This window comes from Clupea harengus, chromosome 3, assembly GCF_900700415.2.
Source record: "Clupea harengus chromosome 3, Ch_v2.0.2, whole genome shotgun sequence".
NCBI lineage: Eukaryota > Metazoa > Chordata > Actinopteri > Clupeiformes > Clupeidae > Clupea > Clupea harengus.
This window is the reverse complement of record NC_045154.1, coordinates 10,982,255-11,004,933: the sequence shown is the minus strand read 5'-3', so window position 1 is coordinate 11,004,933 and position 22,679 is coordinate 10,982,255. Positions and strand designations below refer to the sequence as shown.

Genomic DNA, 22,679 nt, shown 5'->3' with positions numbered 1-22,679 from the left:
AGTCCCGTACACAAAACGTCACAACCACCTTATGTTCCTCGTTGCTACTACTGAAGCTACGGCTTCTGTGCGTCACAGGTCCTGCATACGCCTGACAGCACGGTGACAGCATGGTCGCAGCATGGCCTCCACATGGTCCCTCCCTGTCTACAGTTTACTCAACACACTCCCTTCGGGAGGGGATCATCTGTGGCAGAGAGAATGTACCACAGCGTACCAGATCCCTCGTCGCCGTAGCTGATTGCCTGCTGTCTAAATGGCTGACCATGACTGTGCGTGACAGCGAATGTCATATACTTGAAGTTAGGAGTTACTTAGGAACTGTGCGACGCTGAAATCTTTCCTACTTAGTGTAAGTCAGTATAAGGTAAGGCTTCCCCTCCCATTTCATTTAGTGTCCTCCCAAGGGAGAGAAAGTAGGCTGATGCAGTGGTGAGGCTTTAATTAATCTCTATACCTCAATCTGAACGCCCCCTGTGACCTTACCAACACTGCTGTAATTAAAGCACGGCCCGTTAGAGGACTTGGCTGAGTAGAGTAAAGGTACAGGTCTCTGTGTGTGTGTGTGTGTGTGTGTGTGTGTGTGTGTGTGTGTGTGTGTGTGTGTGCAGCATTACAGTGAGAGGATGTGGGGAGGTGAGGGATAGACAATTAAAGGCAAGGGCAGCAGGTGTCCAGGGTCAAAACGTCAGTGTTCTGCCATAAATTAGTATAAATATTCCAGCGGGGTTTATTGAAGTGAGTGTGTATGTTTATGGGTGAGTGTGTGCTTTACATATGTGTGTGTGTGTGTGTGTGTGTGTGTGTGTGTGTGTGTGTGTGTGTGTGTGTGTGTGTGTGTGTGTGTGTGTGTGTGTGTGTGTGTGTGTGTGTGTGTGTGTGTGTGTGTGTGTGTTTGAGTGTGTGTGTGTGTGTGTGTGTGTTTGTTAGGGGGAGGGAAGTGCGGGAGTGGAAGCTCCATAATCACGCAGACAGTAATCACATCCACCACCATCATGTTTCATCAAGAAATGACAGCAGTGTCCAGCAGTCAGGGGATTGAGTTCCCAAATGACACCTAAAATCTCCTTGATTATATTTACAGGTCTGCACCCGGCTGGAGCAATCAGCACCCATAGGAACAGTGTGTATTGTCACGTATGCACCAGTATCCCCGTAGGGCTCTCGACACAAGACTGACAGACTGCACATACACTGCACATGCATTGGACCCCGTGATGAAGCCAGAGAACTTATGTAAATAATATTGTGCACATTTATCCAGTTCACCCAATTAACCAGTTTCCAGAGTCATAGTTAGGATTGCATGGTGACATGTCAAGAATCGGACTGGCGTATCCAGTGGAAATATCCATCCACTCACTCTAAATCATTCATGAGAATACATGATGGACCCACATCTGAAACTTCAGCACTAGCAGGAGTTTGTATGTGTGTGTGTGTGTGTGGGTGTATGTGTGTGTGTGTGTGTGTGTGTGTGTGTGTGTGTGTGTGTCTGTGCGTGTCTGTGTGTGCACCTCTGATCATGGCTACCTTCAGCACCACGGAGAGAGACAGACTACACATGGTTGTGCTTTACCCATGGAAAAGTGTGTGTGTGTGTGTGTGTGTGTGTGTGTGTGTGTGTGTGGGTGTGGGTGTGGGTGTGTGAGTGTGTGTGTTAATGTGGCCATTTGCACACTTTCCTGTGTGAAGACTACATAAACATGAGTCAAATGTCCAAAAAAAAGCTTTGCAAAAACACCATAACCATAGTCTAGTATCAGATTACACATGTCCATGTCCTGTTTTTACACAGCAAAGACAAAAAGCATGCTTATATTATTATAATAATATTATTTCAAAAACTCCAGCACAGGAAAGCTTTTCAGTGTTTTAGCAAACTCAGTCAACAGCTGTGATAACAAGAATATCTGTGGACAGCTAGGAAATCCTGTCAACCTGCTGTGAATGCAGGTGTAAAAGAAACAAAGGGAATGAGAGAGACAGAGAGAGAGAGAGAAAGAGAGAGAGAGAGAGAGAGAGAGAGAGAGAGAGAGAGAGAGAGAGAGAGAGATTTGTTTCAGCCAAAGTCTCTGTGGAACCCAAACATGTCTGGGGCAGCAGGGGGGAAGATGACTTCTTGTCTGTGTCAGCTTAAACACCTACACTCTTATTGGGGGACAGACTGCATGAAGCCCTGGACAAGGACACAGTGTCCCTCTCTGACCAATCAGGAGAAAGACAGAGAGTGAGATAATGGAAGAGAGATTGAGAAGGAGAGATAGAGAGAAATTGCTGAAGAAGTTGAGAGAGAGGGAGGGGGGAGAAAGAGAGAGAGAGAGAAAGAAAGAGAGAGGGAGTGGGGGAAAGAAAGCATTTCTGCCCAGTGACTCCTAACAACAGCAGCTCATGGCTGATTACACTCACGTCTGCCCTACTCCTCTCAGCAGATGCTGGGACAGACAGGGAGGGAGAGAGGGATGGAGGGAGATAGAGAGTGAGAGGGATGGAGGGAGAGAGGGACGGAGGGAGTGACAGAGTGAGAGGATGACAACTTAGTGCCACATAAACCTGTGTCTTTCAAGCTTTATTAAGTGTGGGAATTAGCTAGATTTTCTCTGACTAAAACCGAAATACATACACACATGTATATACACACAAAAGTAAATATGTGTGTATGTATGTGTGTGTGCTCAACAAGTAGCCCAGCAGCCAAAACATTGGTTCAGATACTTAATATATGCGTCATTCTGCATCTTCTCTACATTATTCCAAACAATATTACACAGGAACACGTGTAGAACTGATAACTACTAAACTGTAACACTGCAGATCAATACACGTCTGTGCTACAATCTTTAACAATACGGTAGTGTTGGAAGTCTCAATACAAAAATGAGCACTCTCTTTATCTCCCCGTTTCTCTCTCTGTTTTCATGTTTGTGATTGTGTCTATGACGATGAGATGATAAGATGTCCATGTCATATCCACTCTGGATGTACGCTCCACTGAGACTAGCCTGTATTATTGCTCTCATTCAAGGCAATTCACTTTAGCTTTTCAGGAGATTGCTGATAAAAGGGATACCTGGATCCCTTCCCAGGCAAACAGTCACATCACTTCATTCGACTCCCTAGAGCACCACTTCGAAGCTCTGTGTGTGCGTGTGTGTGTTTGTGATCATGTGTATGCCAGAATATCCCAGAGTGGATGTAGGGTATAAGTGTTGTGTTCAAGAGTGTGAATTGGAGGATATCTGAGTTTAGTCTCTCTCTCTCTCTCTCTCTCTCTCTATGTAAGCGTGTGTGTGTGTGTGTGTGTGTGTGTGTGTGTGTGTGTGTGTGTGTGTGTGTGTTTGTGAGTGTGTGTGTGTGTGTGTGTGTGAGTGTGTGAGTGTGTGTGTGTGTGTGTGTGTGTGTGTGTGTCTGTGTGTCTGTGTGTGTGTGATTCTGAGTACGAGTGTGTGAGTGTGAGTGTGTGTGTGTGTGTGTGTGTGTGTGTGTGTGTGTGTGTGTGTGTGTGTGTGTGCGTGTGTGTGTGTGTGTGTGTAAGTGTATGTGTGTGTGTGAATAAAGGAGGCAGCTGTGTTTGCATCTGTGCTGCTGTGCCCTCCAGATTGACCACTGGGAGCATCTGCCTCTCTACACACTGCTCACGGTTCTACACGCTCACCTCTGCAGGGAACCTGATGGAACTCACACCTGAGCCAGACTGATGGAACTCACACCTGAGCCAGTCTGGATCGCTGCTGAACCCTGCTAACCCTGAACAAGACTCCCGCCTACAAAGTGTGCAAAGCACAAGGCAAGCAACAGCAACGTTAGGACCAGCCACAAAGCTGGACATGAGGATATCAACCAAGCTTGAGGATCTCACTTTGGAAATGCCATGTTGCTTCATAGAGCACGCAACTACACTGCGGTCTACCTGATGTTACTCGACAAAGCTGGTCCACATGACAACACAGAAACAGAATATACTCAGGTTCATTTTTGGTACTTAATGGAGCTTCAATAAGCACGTAACTTTTCTCAATGCAAAGGCTGTGTTTGACGGAAAACTTTAAATTGTTTTTCACTCCAGCTGTTTGAGCTGTCATGCCAAATATGACAGAGTTTAGAACCACCCAGTTGTTTTTGCAAAGAGTCCTTCCAAAAGAAAGCCTTTGTGGGACCGATGACAGATCTCTTGGGGGTATTAATGACCTTTTCAAAGAGGAAGCCAATCCATTGCACAAATGTACATGACAGGCTGAGGGGACAGGAAAGCTGCAATGTGTCACTATGGTGCGTCTGGGTCAGGCCTGTCCAAACACATAACCATCCTCATGTGGGTGCCTATTGGACAAGTGGCATTTTGAAAGGGGGTGAAAAAAAATGTTTGTTCATCATGTCGATCATTTAAGAGCATTGTATTTCTGTTGTAATGACTTGCTATGGAAATACTCTGAAGCTGAAAAATCTAAATCCTACATTTCCCTCGGGATAAATAAATAATCCATTTATCTATCTATCTGAAACCAGTTAAATGCTTTAAATGTTTTGTTGGGTGTAGCGGTGGGATATCCAGTCCTGTTGTCCAAGTCACTACGGGACTAAACAGCATACACATTTTGACAGACCGTACACAGAAGGCACAACATACATGGAGCAACGTACCACCATTCATACAGACACACACACATACTTGGTTATAGTTTTTACAAGGTCAAGGACCTCGTGGTTTAGGGGGACACTTATTTCCCTATGTCCTAGCCCCACACACACACACACACACACACACACACACACACACACACACACACACACACACACACACACACACACACACACACACACACACACACACACACACACACACACACACACACACACACACACACACACACACACACACACACACCCAAAGCACTGAGAAGGGAAGGAAGAGGTCATATGAAGAGTGAAATAGTAAGAGAAGGAACGTGTACTGGAGGATGCCCAGTAGGTGTGGACTGCCAAATGAGTGACTCATCAATCTGATGGTGTCAAACAGGGACAACAGCCAATGCACAAACACCTCTACAGAGAGGGGGGGAGCGGGGGGCAGGGAGAACAGGAGAACAGAAGGAAAGGCATAAAGGAAGAAAAGAAAAAAAGAAAAGAGAAGGAAAAGAAATTGGACACAAAGTAAGAGAAAAGAGAATAGAAGAAAAGGGGAGAGTTTGACATTAATGGGTGAAGAGATAAATATATATATATATATATAGAGAGAGAGAGAGAGAGAGAGAGAGAGAGAGAGAGAGAGAGGCACACCCAGGCCATCCTCTTGAGACTAAGGTACTACCGACATAGGAGTCCTGGCCTCAGGTAAACCAGAAGGCTTAACTCTGCTACTGATGACCTCCACAGAGAAGACAGACTGAGGACACAGGTTATGATCTGGTCTTTACTCGAAACGACCGAGACAACATCAATAATGCTATACCTATGTCAATGTTACAACTGTATTAATAATATAAGATGCAATGGTTACCAATAGACTTACAGAATTACAAAACTTCTCCTATAGGACTAAGGCCTGTTAGACTTTTTTAGGTACTCTGACATGCCTTGATGTTTTTGTATATTTCCTCTAATTAAAAACATTCATGCACAAGCGCCATATATGTAGAAGATTACAGGTTTCTGGGGGTGTTCTTTTTATGACTAGGACAAAAACTCACGTGTTCCATGGCAAAGGGACACACACACACGTGTTCCATGACAAAGGGACACACACACGTGTTCCATGACAAAGGGACACACACACATGTGTTCCATGGCAAAGGGACACACACACACGTGTTCCTTGGCAAAGGGACACACACACACACACACACACCCCCACACACACACACACACACACACACACACAACACACACACACACACACATTTACACGTGTTCCATGACACAAAGGCCTTTGTCTCCCATCCCTCACTTCTGTGATTTTGCTTCATTTGCTTTGTTTTGTCAGCCACCGGTGGAGACTTTGTTTTAGGCTCTTTGCAAAGTTGTGGCTTTTTTTCTTTTTTCATTTTGTGTTTATTTTGTGTTGTTTTTTATATCTTGTTTATTTTTCTGTTGTTTTATTTATTTGTTTTAAATCTGAGCTGGGGGGTATTCGTCGTAGCTCGCTAAGCGGTTTAGCGAGCTAATTTTCAGGCTAAGATAAAAAACGCCCCTCTTTTTGGTTCGTGGAAGCAACTTTTGATAAATCACCATAGTTACATATCGATTAGCACTAACCTGCTCCAGGGCAGGCTAACTTAAGTGTAGCTGGATAAACTTGCCACACCCCCGGAAAAAGGAGGGATCCCATTGACCAAGGACTGATATTAGAGTTAGATTAGCGGAGGGAGAGAGTTATTTGCGATCGCCAAGATCCATTATTCTTGTATGAGCGCTACCGATTCAGCCGACAAGGAATCATTAATTTACAAGACCTTCTCGAGTCATTTATTGCAAACACCACAGTCGAACATTAACTGTCTTGCGCTTTTTTGCGAGTGGTACATTTTTGTAGTGTCGGTGATGCGGAGAACAAAGCACTCTTAATTATATGAGTGTTATTAGTACACCATAGCATATAATTATTGTAGAAAATGATTAAGGTGGACTCATGATAAGAATAGAGAGAAATACAGACAATTTATTTTCACTGCTTCAATTTATTGCATTTGTTATTAATACATTTAGTCATTTAACAGACGCTTTTATTTAAAGCGACTTCCAAGGAAATGTAAAACTACATCGAGGAAGGAGGTGAGGGGATTTGAACTAGCAACCATGCAAATTCAAACCGGTAGAGGAAACCTCTGTACCAGTTGACACTTGCCATCAGGTATTCATACATAGATATCACCCTATAAACATCCCAACTTTGCCATGATTATGGTCTTGTATTCTTCATAAGCGTTCATGTTCATCTCCTACTCGCCAGCGGAGAAAAAAAGAGCCCTTTTCTTTGAGTTTAGAACCATTATACCGTTAGAAAATCATGGTTTTGGTGATCGACCTTTCCTGCCTTTTGAAGTAGGACGTGCACGCGCAAATGCCATGATAACTTTAGCCTGGTTGAAATTAACCACATGATTAGGATGCGGATCAGCCGTTAACGAACCGATATTTGCTGTTCTCAATCAGCTCGCTAATCTTAACGGGCTAAAAGGCCAATTGATTAACTTAGCTTCAATCCTACGACGAACGTACCCCTGGTATGTGCTAAGAGGCCTGACATCAACACACAAGTCTTCAAAATAAGACCCTATTTAATTTCCTTCACACGAATAGTCAAATAAATTCAGATCTATGATGCCTTCTGATTAATTTAGAATGCACCATATGCTATTTCCATGGGTTTAAACCTTTAATGTGAAGATTTAGTTTTCATATTAATAATGGATTATAAATCAGTAAGGCTTACAAATCCTCATTGTATAAAACCCCCCAAGGTATAATTTTTCCGTGAAGACTAGATTGGAAATACATTGCAACCACCAAATAAACCAAATCTTAAGTATAGCACTGTCAGGTATCAGGTGAACTCCAATGTAGCACAAAAATAATCGAATAAAAAACTCAGATACATCATAACGTAACATCACCATTAACTAAAGGACTAGAACCAAATAACAATAAAAAACTCAGATACATTAGAATTGAAAAATATCAACAACAACAAAAGACCTAAAGCTGATTAATAAACGTTTCCTATCTTGTCTAGCCTACCTCGGTGATGGTGATGGTGAAATGAAAGATTAGGGATTAGGGTGACGGGAAGAGCAGGAATTAAAATTCCATTTGCCGAGAGAGATTTCCTGCAGGTGTTTCTGGGATATATACAGAGAGTCTCGCAGTATCTTTGTCTTGTTACAAAATAAACTGTGGAAGAGAATGTGGTTAAATTCTATTATTATACGGCTCTTCAGAATCCTCTAGAATGTTCCATTGATTTGGTGGGCAAAGGTCCAGTTCAGAGGTCCGATATTTCTTTATAATGACTGCTGCAACAAAATGAATGGTTTTGTGCTTCCAATTCATATCTTTCATATAATTCCGGAAGTAGTCAGTTCACTTTTTGGAAATTAATTGTAACTTGAAGTCAACTAGTAATACATTCCTACACAACACCTGAAAAGTTATATTTGCGTGAACAGGTACGTACCTGCACGTTGCCACAACACTTCAACAAAATCATAAAAAGAGATATTTTGGAGGGATATCTTTTATCGTTTTGGCAAGTAACTGTATAATATGCAGGATTATATATAGTCCACCGCTGCACATCGGGGTCCTGTTCACCTGTCGGAATTATTAGTTTTTCGATAATGACCAGCAAACTATTAATTATACCTTATGAATGACAGTCATGGCCGTGGTACGTTTTTTGTGCGCTATGTATACTGCCTTTGTTGAGGAAAAGATAGGAAATTAAACCTGATAAGCTTTAAATGATAGATATTAGATACGAGAAAGCTTCCATGGAAATAAAGTCATATTTATACATTACACTTATATAACTGTTTTTGGCCACTTGTAAGGTCTTGTCATCTCTTTCTACTGGATCTATTTCCCCTCTTATCCAGTCTCCCTCTGTGTGTGTCTGATAGATGACCACAGCCAGCTACGAATTATAGCACCATTACCACACACACATACACACACACACACACACACACACACACATTCTCTCTCTCTCCCTAGTAAATCAGGTCATAACAGAGAGCTGTGGTCTGAGTACTCAGCCTCCAGCACACATAAACAAAGGCAGTCATTAGCTGCTCGCCCCTGAGTCTCCCGGGGCCCAGCGCACCATCCCAGCCCAGTCAGGAGCAAGGACGCGTGGGCTCAGACAGGACGATGGCCCCCTCAGAATGGAGGCCAGGTCAAGTGGAGATCTCTGCCATTCAATGGGGCACTCAGTGGATCCCGTCACCAGCCGAGGAGCAGGGTACTGAATCCTGGGGCCATCTTGGTGATTTAGTTTAGTTTTGGTAGAGAATAATGTTTTGTAGTATGACACAACACTGAAATACATTCTTGGCTTGTTAGACACACGTCAACTCCCTTGGCAGTGGGGGAGGCAGAGAACGTGCCCCACTTACAGCTCTGGGTGATCTAGTGGAACGCAGAACACCTCATTTAACATGATGAGGAACCCCACTGAGAGTGTGGTGTGTGTGTGTGTGTGTGTGTGTGTTAAAGGAGATCTGTGCCTCTACTCTCGGTTCCTTTTACCTCAATTTCAGAGAATTAAAAATGAATGAAGTTGGAGAATTGTTCTACAGTGTGTGTGTGTGTGTGTGTGTGTGTGTGTGTGTGTGTGTTAAAGGAGAGCTATGCCTCAACTCTGTTCCTTTTACCTCAATTTCAGAGAATTAAAGATCTACATTGGTAGTTCTGAGATCAATACTAAGACCTGCAGGCAAGAAGGTCCAGTTCTTTATCTACTCCCACTGCAGAGCAAAGAAACACACACACACAGACAAACACACACACACACACACACACACACACACACACACACACACACACACACACACACACACACACACACACACACACACACACACACACACACACACACACACACACACACAGCAACTGCCAACCCTGGAGCACCCACACATACCTCAGGCCCTCTGCAGATTCCAGGACAGACAGAGTCCTGGGTGACTCAGCAGGTGCATACAACACACACACACACACACACACACACACAAACACACACACACACACACACACACACACACACACACACACACACACACACACACACACACACACACACACACACACACACACACACACACACACACAAATGTAAATCCACACAGCCTATAGAATAAACACAGAGTCAGGCACAAAACAACATACAACCATATGCAAATAAAGACAATGTAAACAAATATGTATGCAGAAGCGTTTACGAAACAATTCAGTGGGAAAATGTCCTCATCCTCCCAAGGCGCGCGCACACACACACACACACACACACACACACACACACACACACACACACACACACAGAAAAAGAGAGAGGGAGGGAGACAGAAACACACACACAGACAAACACATAGTCATACATACACACACATAGCAGACATTCACCCCCTCCCTCTTCACACAGGAGAGTGTTCAGCAGATGAAACACATGCCTGATTCCTGGGCACACTGACTCAATCTTGCCTGCCAGGGTGAAGAGCAGAGCAGAGCAGAGCAGAACAGAAGAAAACAAAACGCTCATTACTGACTCTCTCTCTCTCTCTCTCTCTCTCGGCATGTCTCTCCCTCCTTTATTTGTCTCTGTTTGCCAATCCATTCTATTTTTCCCCATCTCCCTTCATCTGCTTCCCTCTCTCTGTCTTTTTACTGCATCCCTCCCATACCACCATACTCCCCCTTCGACATCTCTCTTTTTTCTCTCTCTTCTCGCTCTGTTTATCTTCTTGGCCTCTCCCCATCTTTCCCCTCTCTTTCCAACCTCTCTCTCTCTCTCTCTCTCTCTCTCTCCTCTCCCAGTGTTCTCTCTTCTCTTCCTTCACTCCTCAAGTGAGGTGATTTCTGCTGCAGTGTATTCTCTCCTCCCAGTATATTTCCCTCATGTCACATTTTAGTCACCTCTGCGATTCCTCCGGTGTCCCAACACCACCCTCTGCAGTGCGGATGTGCTTGTGGGAAATGATAATGAGGGACTTATTCATGTGAGGCATTAGGTACCAAATGTGTGGATGGATTCATGTCATGGGAGCCTTTGTTGTTTTCTTTCCGACCCCCTCCCCTGTCCTCTCTCCTCCTCTTCTCTCCTCTCCTCTCCTCTCACCCACCTGTTTGTGTTTTCTTAGAGAACACGCTGTGTTAGAAACCAAAACCCCACGTCTGGTAAAAACAAACAGTCTCAACCAAGAGAACATCAAAGACAGGGGGTGAAATATTTATTGCCTGCCTGCTCACATGTCTGTTTCCATACTTAGACCTATTTTGACTAGTGGGTTTATGTAGCATTCAGGACATTTTTTAGATTCCAGTTATTTACAAGACAGGGATTGAAAAGGTACATTTAAAAAGTAAATTGACATTACATTTAATAGTAGTAGTAGTAGTAGTAGCAGCAGTAGTAATAGAAGCAATAGTAGTTATAGAAGTAGAAGTGGTAGGCTTAGTCTATGTTTTCATACATTTACACAGATTTACATAGGCAAAGAATGACTAGAATGTATTATTTATTTATGGGTCTAGACCCCTCCTTTAGCATAATCCTAGGAGAGACACGAACAAGAGGAGGCGAGTGTAGAGCAGATGAAAGGACTGCAGCAGAGAATAGATGGGAGGAGAGGTGGGAGAGGAGCGGAGGAGAGCAGAGAGAAAGCGAAGGGGTGCAGAGGACTGGGGTGATCACCTGCTGTACTGGCCAGAACAGCACATTTGCAGCTTCAGTTGTCATGGACACAGACTAAGGCCTCAGGGCCATCATCTTTGTCCACGCTACTAATCCAATCCCCCCCCCCACACACACACACAGGGACACACACACACACACACACAGACATACACACACACAAACACAGACACACAGATACACACACTTATCTCTAGTCTTCTTGTCAACATTCCAAACACGCAAGAGACGCATACATACACAGACAAAGACAGACATAGACACAGGCGCAGACACACACACACACACACACACACACACACACACACACACACACACACACACACACAATCACATACACAATCACACACACACTCACAGACAGACATACAGACACACACACACATACTCACACAGACACACACACACACACACACAATCACACACACACACACACATAGGGACAGATGCACACACACTAGTCGCTCTTGCCCTTCTGTCACCATTCCAAAGGCACACACATCTTCCTAAACAAAGCCAAGTCAGCAGCTCCAGGAATGGATGAGGTAATTCAGACACACCCTTGCCTCTTGCACAGGGTCTATTTCAAGAAAGGCGAGATTCACATCTATAAGCTACACTATAATATAATATAGCTATAGCCATTTTCTATACAACAGCCATAAAAACACACATGATACAGAGAATGTGTTCAATCTCATTTTAAAATTGATCTGTTCCCCACTCAAAGTACATTTTAAACACGGGAGGATGACTGCTGTGTGCTACAGACGGGAGTTATTAAGGGTTTTAAACAACTCTGTGCAGGAGGTGATGCCTAAGACTGTGCACACAGATCCATCTACTGGAGCTAAAACAGAAGATGCAGGTGACATGAACCTACCTGAGCCCATTTGAACTGATCCATCAAATGTCTAAATTCACTTGAAAGTGAAATAAAATGCAACATGACATGACAATCCCCTGTAGACTAATTTCAGAAAATTGCTTTTCCTATCATATGAAAGGTAATTTAATTCATGTTTGTCACACGTTTAAGTGAATAAAAGTGACAGGGACTTAAGTTTGACCTGCGTTCACATATTCAACACCTTGTGTATATGGTGCCACATATCTTCTGCTGAGGTGTAAGGTTAACTACGCAGGAAAGGCTGACGTCATCACAGATGGATACTGTAAATGATTTAAGAGACACCTTCATCTCCTTTCTCTCTCTCCCTCTCTCTCTCACTCTCTCTCTCCACCCCCCCCCCCCCCCCCCCCCTCTCTCTGGCCATCCATATGGGTTCATGTCCTTCACTGCAGTTGAATGACTTTCAGCAGGTCTTCCGGAAAGATCCATAATTCATGCTGAAGGAGATGCCACTATGATACACGTTCAGCTTCAGGATCCCATAGGACCATCTGACATGTGCTGTGAAGGAACAGGTTATATGCTCTAAATGTATATATAAAAAAGCTATTTACAGCAGGCCATTTTACACACATACACAAACACACACAGACACATACACACACACACACACACACACAGACTCTCTCACACACACACATACACACACACACATAGGCACAGATGCACACACACTAGTCGCTTTGGCCCTTCTGTCACCATTCCAAAGGCAAAAAAACATCTCTACAAAACAGCACAGGTCTCAGTACAGTTCATCCTATGCCACAAACACATTCCAAACATAAATGCTGAAAACGTTGAATGCCGAAAATTATGAATTCTGAAAAGATTTATATATGACCAAACCTAACATGGCAGACATTTGGACTTCCTCAAAGTATACCTAATAATCACTGAGTGCCCTTGATGACTTTCTGAGAGGAAAGGCATGCTGACCACCACACTCTGTTTGGGGAAGCACACTACTGGGAGAATGCGCTGTCCCACTGGCTATTACGCAAGTTAATGACTGTACACATTTTTCCCTATTTCTAGCTTTTCTCCACATGATCCAGACAGCGCAATAAGCCTGAGATATTTAGAATAACATCTAAATGCAAATTTAGGACTGATTCCATATACAATATATATATATATATCTATGTATGTATTCCATATATAATCTAACAGTATTATTTTTCAAAAAAATAGGCACTAGAATCACTGATGAGATCTCTCATAGATAGTCTAAATGGTGAAATTCTATACATGACCCTTCCCAGAACAGTTACAGAATATAACATACATATCCATGACTGGGAGCCTTGGTTCAAAGTATAAGGAGTTTCTTATTGGTAATGTCATAATTGTGTTCATGAAATGCTCTGTGTGCTGTGATCTTGCTCTTTAAAGCCACATTATCATGAACCTACAGAGAAAAAATACATGCACAGATGCACAAGGCACTCTCACAGACAGACATAGCACACATGAATGAACATACAATGGACTCATGCATGACACACACACACACACACACACACACCACACACACACACACACACACACACACACACACACACACACACACACACACACACACACACACACACACACACACACTACAGAGCCTGAGAAATATGTGAGCTTTAAAGCAACTGAACAAGTTGGCTGAGGTACTGTCATGCACTTAAGAATAAGTACCAACCCGACCGAAAACAGAAATCAAGAAAGTCTATCAGAGGTCAAAATATTCCAGGGGGACACTGGGCCAACCCACATGCAATACCCCATGCAGTGAGCTTCAGCTACGCTAAGCTAAGCAGGCTGACAGAACAAGGAGCTTTTGAAAAGAGGCAGAATACTGATGTGGAAGGTGCTGTAAGGACAGTACTAACTCCCTTACTGTGTATGCCACAGAGAGTGATGTTATCAGACCAAACCAAACGCACACAGAAACAAACAGTAAACAGAACATAAAAGAGTGACTAGGGACCAGAGTGCATGACACAGGCAGCCAGACAGAGACTGTGAGGAGAGGGTGCACTGTGATAAAGCCGCCAGCAGACCAGCAATGAATTAGACTCCATTCACATGCTCAACATCAAGGCTCCGCTTTGATCACCAGCTTGAATTTAAACAAGCGGCTGGCTGGCTGGCTGGCTGGCTGGCTGGCTGGCCAGGCTTACACTGAAACAAACACCCCCATCCCCTTCGCCGTCTCTTCGCTGTTGACTGATCTTGAAATTCTGACATTAGGAAACTGACTCATATTTTCGTACAAATGATATACGCTGTGTGAACCACACACATGGTTACAAGGGCAAGACTGTGGATAACTTAACTTTTCGTCATGAATAATTCCCTTCACCAGGATGGGAAAAAAACACAAATTGAATTAAAATTAAAGCGCAACAGAGCAATAATATCCCCCACAACAACCACCACCATCTTTTCAGGCTCATTCCTACCCAGGCCAGCTCTGTTCCCACTGTGTTCCCATTCCATGGCTATTAGGAGTAATATGCCATGAGACCTGGTTCATCAGACCCACAGGCATGAGGCATTTCTGTGATATTAAGGGCAGAAAAACAAAGGAGGGTCTGTAAGCCATCACTCAGTCAGCAATGCACAAAACCTAAACATGAAAACATGGGATTCATGAGAAGAAGATAAATCCACATAGTGTTACAAATGCAATAAGTAAAAGTGTAAAGGGATCTTTCATGTCAGGGAAGACAGGCAGAAACTGAGGCTGATTTAAACCATCGTCATCAGAGTGTGAATTTGAAATCATAATGTATTCGATCTCATAGTCCTATTGTCTTGTGTCCCCGACTGTTGGTAAGCAAGAGTCAGCCTCCTGTTCCGGAGGGACTCTCTCAATCCAGATACCTGAGACCTGGCATTTTACATGAGTGTCAGGTGCCTATATGGACATGATGTTTCGTACTTGTTTTTGTCTGGATTCATCTTGTCTGAGCCAAACTTAAGCACGCCATCCAGGGGTTTAACATTTGATCTATATTTCTGGTCCAGCCCCAGTCGGCTAACTCTGAAGCCAACCCGGCCCGAATCTATGCCAGATGAGTGTCCAGTCTGTTGCAGTGTGCGCTGAAATCTGAGAAGGTCCCTACGGGGCACAGTGGTCCAGCTGGGCAGCTCTCAGGCTGGGCATGACAGCAGCCCACCCTTAGTCTTTGGGGGTGGATGCTCTTCCCCCTCTACAGCTGCTCTCTGTGGAAGCACTTATAAAGGTTTTATAAGGGTGCAGTAAAACTATTTGTGTAAGACTATATGTGTTGTTCATTGTATTGTAAACAGAGAAATACTGCCAAGATCTGCCCTGAATAATGATAAATCACGTACCACACAGTTCTAAGAGTCCGGAGTCATGCCCACACACACACACAGACACGCACAGACACGCACACACACACACGCACACACACACACACACACACACACACACACACACACACACACACACACACACACACACACACACACGCGCAGAGACTGCGGGCTGCATGGCAACAGGGTCCACTGTGAGATGAACATGGGTATAAAAATAGCCTTGTGTGTATGCATATAATAGCCTGTAGCCTATGCGTGCTTTGCTATCATGACTATTACATGACTGCTGATATATAGCACACAAGCACTTCGCCATGACTGAGCAAATAGCAACAAACATGCCAAGAGAAGTGTGGATGTGTCATGACCAGCAATTAGAGCTGCTTGACTTCAGTCTGCACCGAAGAAGACAGACAGAGCAAAAGTGAGAGCTGGAAGCTTACGCAGATGTAAAGCAGATTAATTAAAGCAACACTATGCAATTTGACACTTTTTGAGGTATGGTTTCATAGGCAACTAGTTTTGGTACCATCTTCAAATTCATTTTGATAGCATATGGTCATCTGAAGGACAGATAAACACCTGTGTTTTTCCCACTAGCCATCCAGGATATGCACTGTGTAGTTCTGTGTTCCAGGCTGGAGCACCCGGCAAAAATGGAAGAAAAGCTTTCACAGCATGACATTGCCAGCTATACTGCCAAAAGACAACAGTTAGTTAGTGTGTTGGCAAGCTTCTATCAGTGCCAACTGAGCTATTGATGGTGTTTACAAGGTTTTTACATGTGTTTCAGGTAGTTAGCTTGCTGGTTTTGAAACAGAACCACATATTGCTGCTTTAAGGAGCTCAGAAAACGCATCTACCGGTCTGTGGTATAAACACAGCTGTGGTGATACAAAAAAAGGTACCACTCCATCTCCATCGCCTTGGCTACTGCAGTCATATAAAACCTGCAGAATTTGTGTTTCCAATCACCTGAATCTGAAAACAAATAACCAGATATTTTGCTCTGCAATACAAATACACATTCAGATGGGAAAACACTGGAAAGAGAGAGACGGGCAGTACTGTGCTTTCTAGTCTCAGATCCGAACGCTAGCTATAGTAGGTTGAGACCGAGTTCATGGCCTTTCTACACTTGAACACTGCCAGTGCAAGAATATTCATAAGTGGTTGCCTCAGCAGTTTCCACACGAGGTTACATCCAACTGATGACAGGGCAGGGGAGCCCATACTTGCCCTAAGATGGCTTCTGCCTCTGGGGTGACCGTGCTGCCAGACCTGGGCCACAGCGGTCCCTGTGCACCGCCGTTAGGGAGAGACATCTCTCACACATGATCTCTTGTACCCATGGGCCACTCATGAGCACATGAACCCACTGATCAATACGGCTCTTTCAGCCTAAGTGCAGTATTGACTGGGCCTCGAGGCAATGAACAGGCAAGAAAACGACATCCACTGGGAATGGAGGCTGAGGCATGGGGATGTAACAGAGAGGGTACAGCTGTTCATGGTGAAACAGGGATAGAGAAAGAAATAAAGAAGAGAGAAATGGAGATGATAAACAAAGACAGACGGAAAATAGATAGAGAAAAGAAAATGGAGAGGGGGAATGGTGGAAAGGATAGAATGAGACGGAGGGAAATAAATATCTTAACAATGACTGCTGAGGAGGCTCACGTCTCTGTTGACATTCCCTACATTCTCAGACACAGACTGGCCTGGCATCTTCTTCTTTTATCACAGTCGAGGGGAAACACCCAGTAAACAGAACAGTGTGCCTCAGTCAAACACTTCCACATGATAACTGCTGCTTTATTTAGTAAAAACAGATTCATCAAGCAACCCAGAGATAATTCAATAAAGATTATCTAGAGCATCTAGATTAATGCAAGAAGTGCAAGATGCTTTTAAGGACTGATCTATAGAGAGGATGGAAAGACAGATGCAGTGTGTGATAAATGGTGGAAAGTCCGGCAGTGCAAAAGACTAATTTCCACTGCAGTTGCCCCTCAATATGTATCACAGCCAACTGAGGGGGGAAAAGACACCTGTAACAGCATGAGGGCTTTTAACACTAATTATGACCAGCTGAGGAGAGTGCAACGGTCCCGCGCCCTAGCTAAAGCTAAAGAGCCAGGGACGACAGAAGCATCCCCGGCAACCTGGCTCCCATCCAGAGGAACCAAAGCTTATTCATGAAAACGCTTAATGTGACACTAGACTCAATACTAAGCTCAGCTCTGCTCCTCATGCATACTTACACACATGTACCACATATACACTCTCACACACACACACACATACATGGATAGACACACATGTATGCACATGCACACACACACACACAGGTCACAGTTTAGCACTCAGGTTACATCTCACAGTCCCTTTATCCCAAAACTGAGCCAAGTATTATTTGTGGCTCTGCAAACTTTAGACAAAATGTGTGTGTGTGTGTGTGTGTGTGTGTGTGTGTGTGTGTGTGTGTGTGTGTGTGTGTGTGTGTGTGTGTGTGTGTGTGCGCACAGAGAGATACAGATGGAGAAAGAGAACATGTTCTTGGTGCGCCTGTATTTGTGTGTGTGAGTGTGTGTGTGTGTGTGTGTGTGTGTGTGTGTGTGTGTGTGTGTGTGTGTGTGTGTGTGTGTGAATGTAAGTGTTACAGGAATGGGGATGGCCTGCTTCCTCAATTACGTGTATTTAAATGGGGATGACAACTGGCCCACTAACAGAGTGACTGAAATTCGGCTGCTGCCTCAGATTATTGGTGCTGTGCTTCACAAGGCCACACAGGGCAGCGCCCCAGACGCCTGAGCACCCAGACGGAGAGAGACAGACAGACAGACGTCACATATCAAACCTATCCCAGGAGTGTCACAAGCCATTCACACTGTTTGGTAGCAGTTCAGAACAAACTGTGAACAAAACAATGCTCCCAGATAGGGAGTTTACTCTCTGCTGTTTGTTCATTATTTCATTATTCCAGTTAATACATACATAGGCAAGCAGTCACACACACACACACACACACACAGAGGGAGAGAGAGAGAGAGAGAGAGAGAGAGAGAGGGAGGGAGAGAGCGAGAGAGAGAGATAGAGAGAGAGAGAGAGAGAGAGAGAGAGAGAGAGAGAGAGCTTATCTGTCATTTCATAATCAACATAGTTAACATTATTACGAGCAACTTATTAGACGTTGGACTGCATTATATTCATAAAGCAATCTACATGCTTTATGCCTTTATAAAACTCGATATATCTGAACGCCTACAAAGCCGCCTACAATACCACATGACAACACCGAAACACTTCAATGAGACGCAGTCGCCTCCGATGATGCATTGCTCTGGACCCCATTCCATCACCGCAAACTGCGCTCGGACAGTCAACTTACCTCCTGCAACTGTTCAAGCTCCCGCTTTAGTGTCTCCTGCTCGGATTCCAGATCCGCGTACTGCTGCTTCAGCGTCTGGTTCTCCTCCAGGACCACCAGACCGCATTCTGCAGCCCGGATCTTCTCCCGGTTCGCCTCGGCGAGCTCCCGGGTCAGGCGCTCCACCTCGGCCCTGTACTGGTCCACCGACTCGCCACATCCTCCTCCCGCTGCCATGGCCCAGGAGTGCCCGGGCTTTCCCCTTGCCGTCCCGGTACTGGACAAACAGAGAGGCGGAGGCTACGCGGTCCTAAACCCAACCCTACACTCCCCCTCCCCTCCTCAGCGATCGTGCAGAATCAGCTGGGGTACTGCAGACCACCCAAAAATACTGCTCCGCTTGGGATGGTGATTTTGGCGTATTATCTCCTGGATACAGATTCCTCTAGAATTATTTTAGGACGTTATAAATAGGCACTGCAAGACTTCCAGATGTTTTGTGTTATACGCCAATAATACACAGCCTACATTTAGTTTAGCTCTCTCAAGGAAGGACACGCGCCATCTCCCCCACTTACAGAGAGGCAAAGCGGACTGAAGTTGTGTCCAGCCCTCGGTCTGTGACGTCAGGTCGCCTCAGTAGCATCTCCACAGGAGCCGGAGATAGTAACAACCAGGCCAAAAATGAATTAAGCTACAATTTGGCTACGTTACGAAATCCACAACACCATCAAAGCAATATTGTTGTTCTAAAAACAACTGCCAAATTACATTCAAGAAACTAACGGTGTTACAGGACTGTAACAACCATTGGGTTGTGTTTTAAAATGCCGAGGACATGCGCTTAAAGTGTAGGCCCTACCATTTGAAGGCAGATAGACTATCTGTTGAGGTCAATCAAAATAACAAATCACTAGTCTAAGCCTACACAATTTGGTTATGATACTTAGCAGTAGCAAGTGGGCCTACGGGCTAATTTATACTTTCATACATTACCTAGTCTATTATCATTAAGTATCCTTAGATGTTGCACACATAGTTAGGCCTATCAGGTGAAACAAATATTAAATCCACAGAATGATCAGTAAAGATTAAGTGAAGGGAATGTAGGTGATGACATTCTCGGCTCAGTGTTGCCACCTGTCGGTTGAATAAATCACTCACAAGCAAAAGTAAACCATATTTCGGCCTACAATACTAAAGATCTGTAGGCTACTCATAACAGGAACACCATGTCATGTTTAACTAAAATTGCAACTTTGATAAATGACTGAATTTCATCATGTTTCGTATCAGCCCATGAACCTACAGTAAAACAGAGAGAAAGAGAGGGGAGAGGGAGAACAATGTTTATTGGTGTTGTCTTATAGGCCATTAAAAACACCTGGATAACTTTGGATTGACAGCTTGATAAAGATAACAAATTGTTGCACAATCTGCTTATTCAATATGCATGCAAACACAGATACCACTCACACACAAATTACTTGTTTTGACACATGGAGAGAAAAAAGATCATGTTTAATCAGATGTTTAAACCTGTGAGTCCAAAGACTAAATGGTGTGTGAGTGTGTTTGCTTGTGTGACTTCACCAAGCCTGTTGTCTTTCACTTACACTAGTCTCTAAGGGGCAGGAGGAAACCTCATCTCAACTAGCATCTCCTGAACCCCTAACTCATTATTACACTCAAAGTAACCCGAGGCCTTTTTCCAGTCTCTTATTGGCATAACCATGGTTTGACACCTATGGAGCTTATCATACAAGACTACTATCAGGTCAGACGGAAGAGAAGGATGAATTGCAAGAGAGATGTGTATAGAGGACAGAGTGTTCTTTAGTAAAAATGTATGTTATATTGCCCAGATATTAGTCTTAGCCAAGAACAACTTACAGATATTTGAAATCAAACACAAAAGCATGGTTGGTTACAGTATTCCCACAACAGGTTGCTAGGTAATCTATCAGTGCAGGTTGTTGATAAAATGAAGACAGTAGTTTAGAGCTCCTTATGTTGACTGGTTCAGTTTAAAGCAATGAGTCTATCTGTTTGGAAATGGCAGAGAACTCCAAAGCAATTATCAGGCTTTTGCAGTTAGACATCTTGTTGAGAGAGACTTCGGTGGTCCAAGATAGGTGAGCCATGGGAAGCCATGGTAATTTACGTAAGGGCGTATTTGGCAAGAACTGATGTGGCTTAATATTAAATGAACCAATAAGTTGGAGTTGGAGGTACAAGTACTAGTTTAGATCATTCAAAAAATATGTTTGACATAATACATTGACATGAGCTAGTCTAAACCTGATGATACAGTTTGTGTTCAGACAGTGCTGAATACCCACATCGCTAAAATTCAATACTCTGTGTCATCAGTCCCTGGATAACCCTGTTAACCCCTGCTCGTTTCCAGAAATAGAAATGTATCTTGATCATATCTTATTAAACATAAACCCCTTTCCCCCAGTCTGTTTATATCTCATTCTGCCCTGGGTTGCTCAATTGTGTTTACTAAGACCTCAAATGAGTACATTTGTAGCTGGAGGGTGCTTACCTCATGATTGTCTCACTGTGCCTCCAGTCTCTCAAAGCCTTTTTTGGGGTTTATTCCTCCTCCATTTAGCTCTGCAATTCTGGAAGCAAATCTAAGAAGACAAAAAAGTGTAGCGACGGTTAAAGCTGGACAACATTTGAAGGGTGACCCTGAATTGGAGCCCTGATCGAGCACAGATTTGAAGGGGAGACGTGACTGCGGCAGGGCTGAGTGCAGTGCAGCTCCAGCTGCCTTCTAGGACCCCATCTGCACTCTGAGCTCTGAGCGCTGGAGTCAAGTTGACAGTTGTTCCTGCTGTCGGGGTAGGGTTTTGTTTTTTGGGGGAAAACACTCTCTAGTGCCACCACCCGGTTAGCAATGCAATTGTTCCTGACTTGCCTTCATCTTTCCTTTGTGATTTAGAAAGAAATCACCACAGTCATCACCATAACTTCAATCAATGTATTTGAGACATTCATTGCAATTATACTAGTTATTCACTGGAATTTGCGGTGAAGCTCTGTGGTGTGTCTGCCTCTCTCTCACCTGCAGGATCAGTTAATCAGTTACTGTATGTGTGTCCAAGGTGGGGTTCTGGGGATGCTCACCTACTTAAACTTCAGTACCAAGTTAACAGAGTGTGATTCTCTCACTTTCAGCGCATGTGCATTCGTGTCTTACTTAGTAGGACGTTATGTAATTCAGGTGACATGACATGACATGAACATATTATTGGTGTGTTGTGGTGCATCTCAAACTGGGCCAAAAGCAAATGCCTGATGTCTGTGTTAGAACTAAGAACTGGAAGGATGAGAGATACAGAAGAAAACAATGAAAACAACTGAGACAAATCTTCATCTGTCAAAAAGAAGACATCCATGAAGAATTTTTTTAAGCATTTTCATCGCCATCTAGTGGTACCTGTTTGTACACCAGCACTCCATATAACCACACCTTAGCTATGAATGATGTCAGTGGAGAGAAAGAAAGACCAACAACCCCCCAGCCATGTGACTGTAAGGCTATGACCTGACAAAAAAACGTGTGCTCGCCATGGTATGAGCGGGAAATGTGTGCCCCGTGCCAAACCACCTCATGTGCCTCCAATTTCCCCTATCTTCAGAGT

The 22,679-nt window shown here is 43.9% G+C and overlaps 1 protein-coding gene across 4 annotated transcripts in view; it reads right to left on the bottom strand.

Moving 5' to 3' along the window:
• bicd1a (bicaudal D homolog 1a) overlaps positions 1 to 19,776 on the bottom strand; it is a 58,842-nt gene extending 39,066 nt beyond the window's left edge. For 2 of the 4 annotated variants that reach the window (XM_031564547.1, XM_031564546.1), the window contains exon 1: positions 19,045 to 19,772. In XM_031564547.1, coding sequence (XP_031420407.1) covers positions 19,045 to 19,260 — 216 coding nt within the window. In that variant the 5' untranslated portion in view covers positions 19,261 to 19,772. Of the gene's footprint in view, positions 1 to 19,044 lie in introns of all 4 variants that reach the window. The other 2 variants (XM_031564544.2, XM_031564545.1) reach the window with 2 other exon arrangements.
• Between the last annotated feature and the right edge of the window lie 2,903 nt (positions 19,777 to 22,679).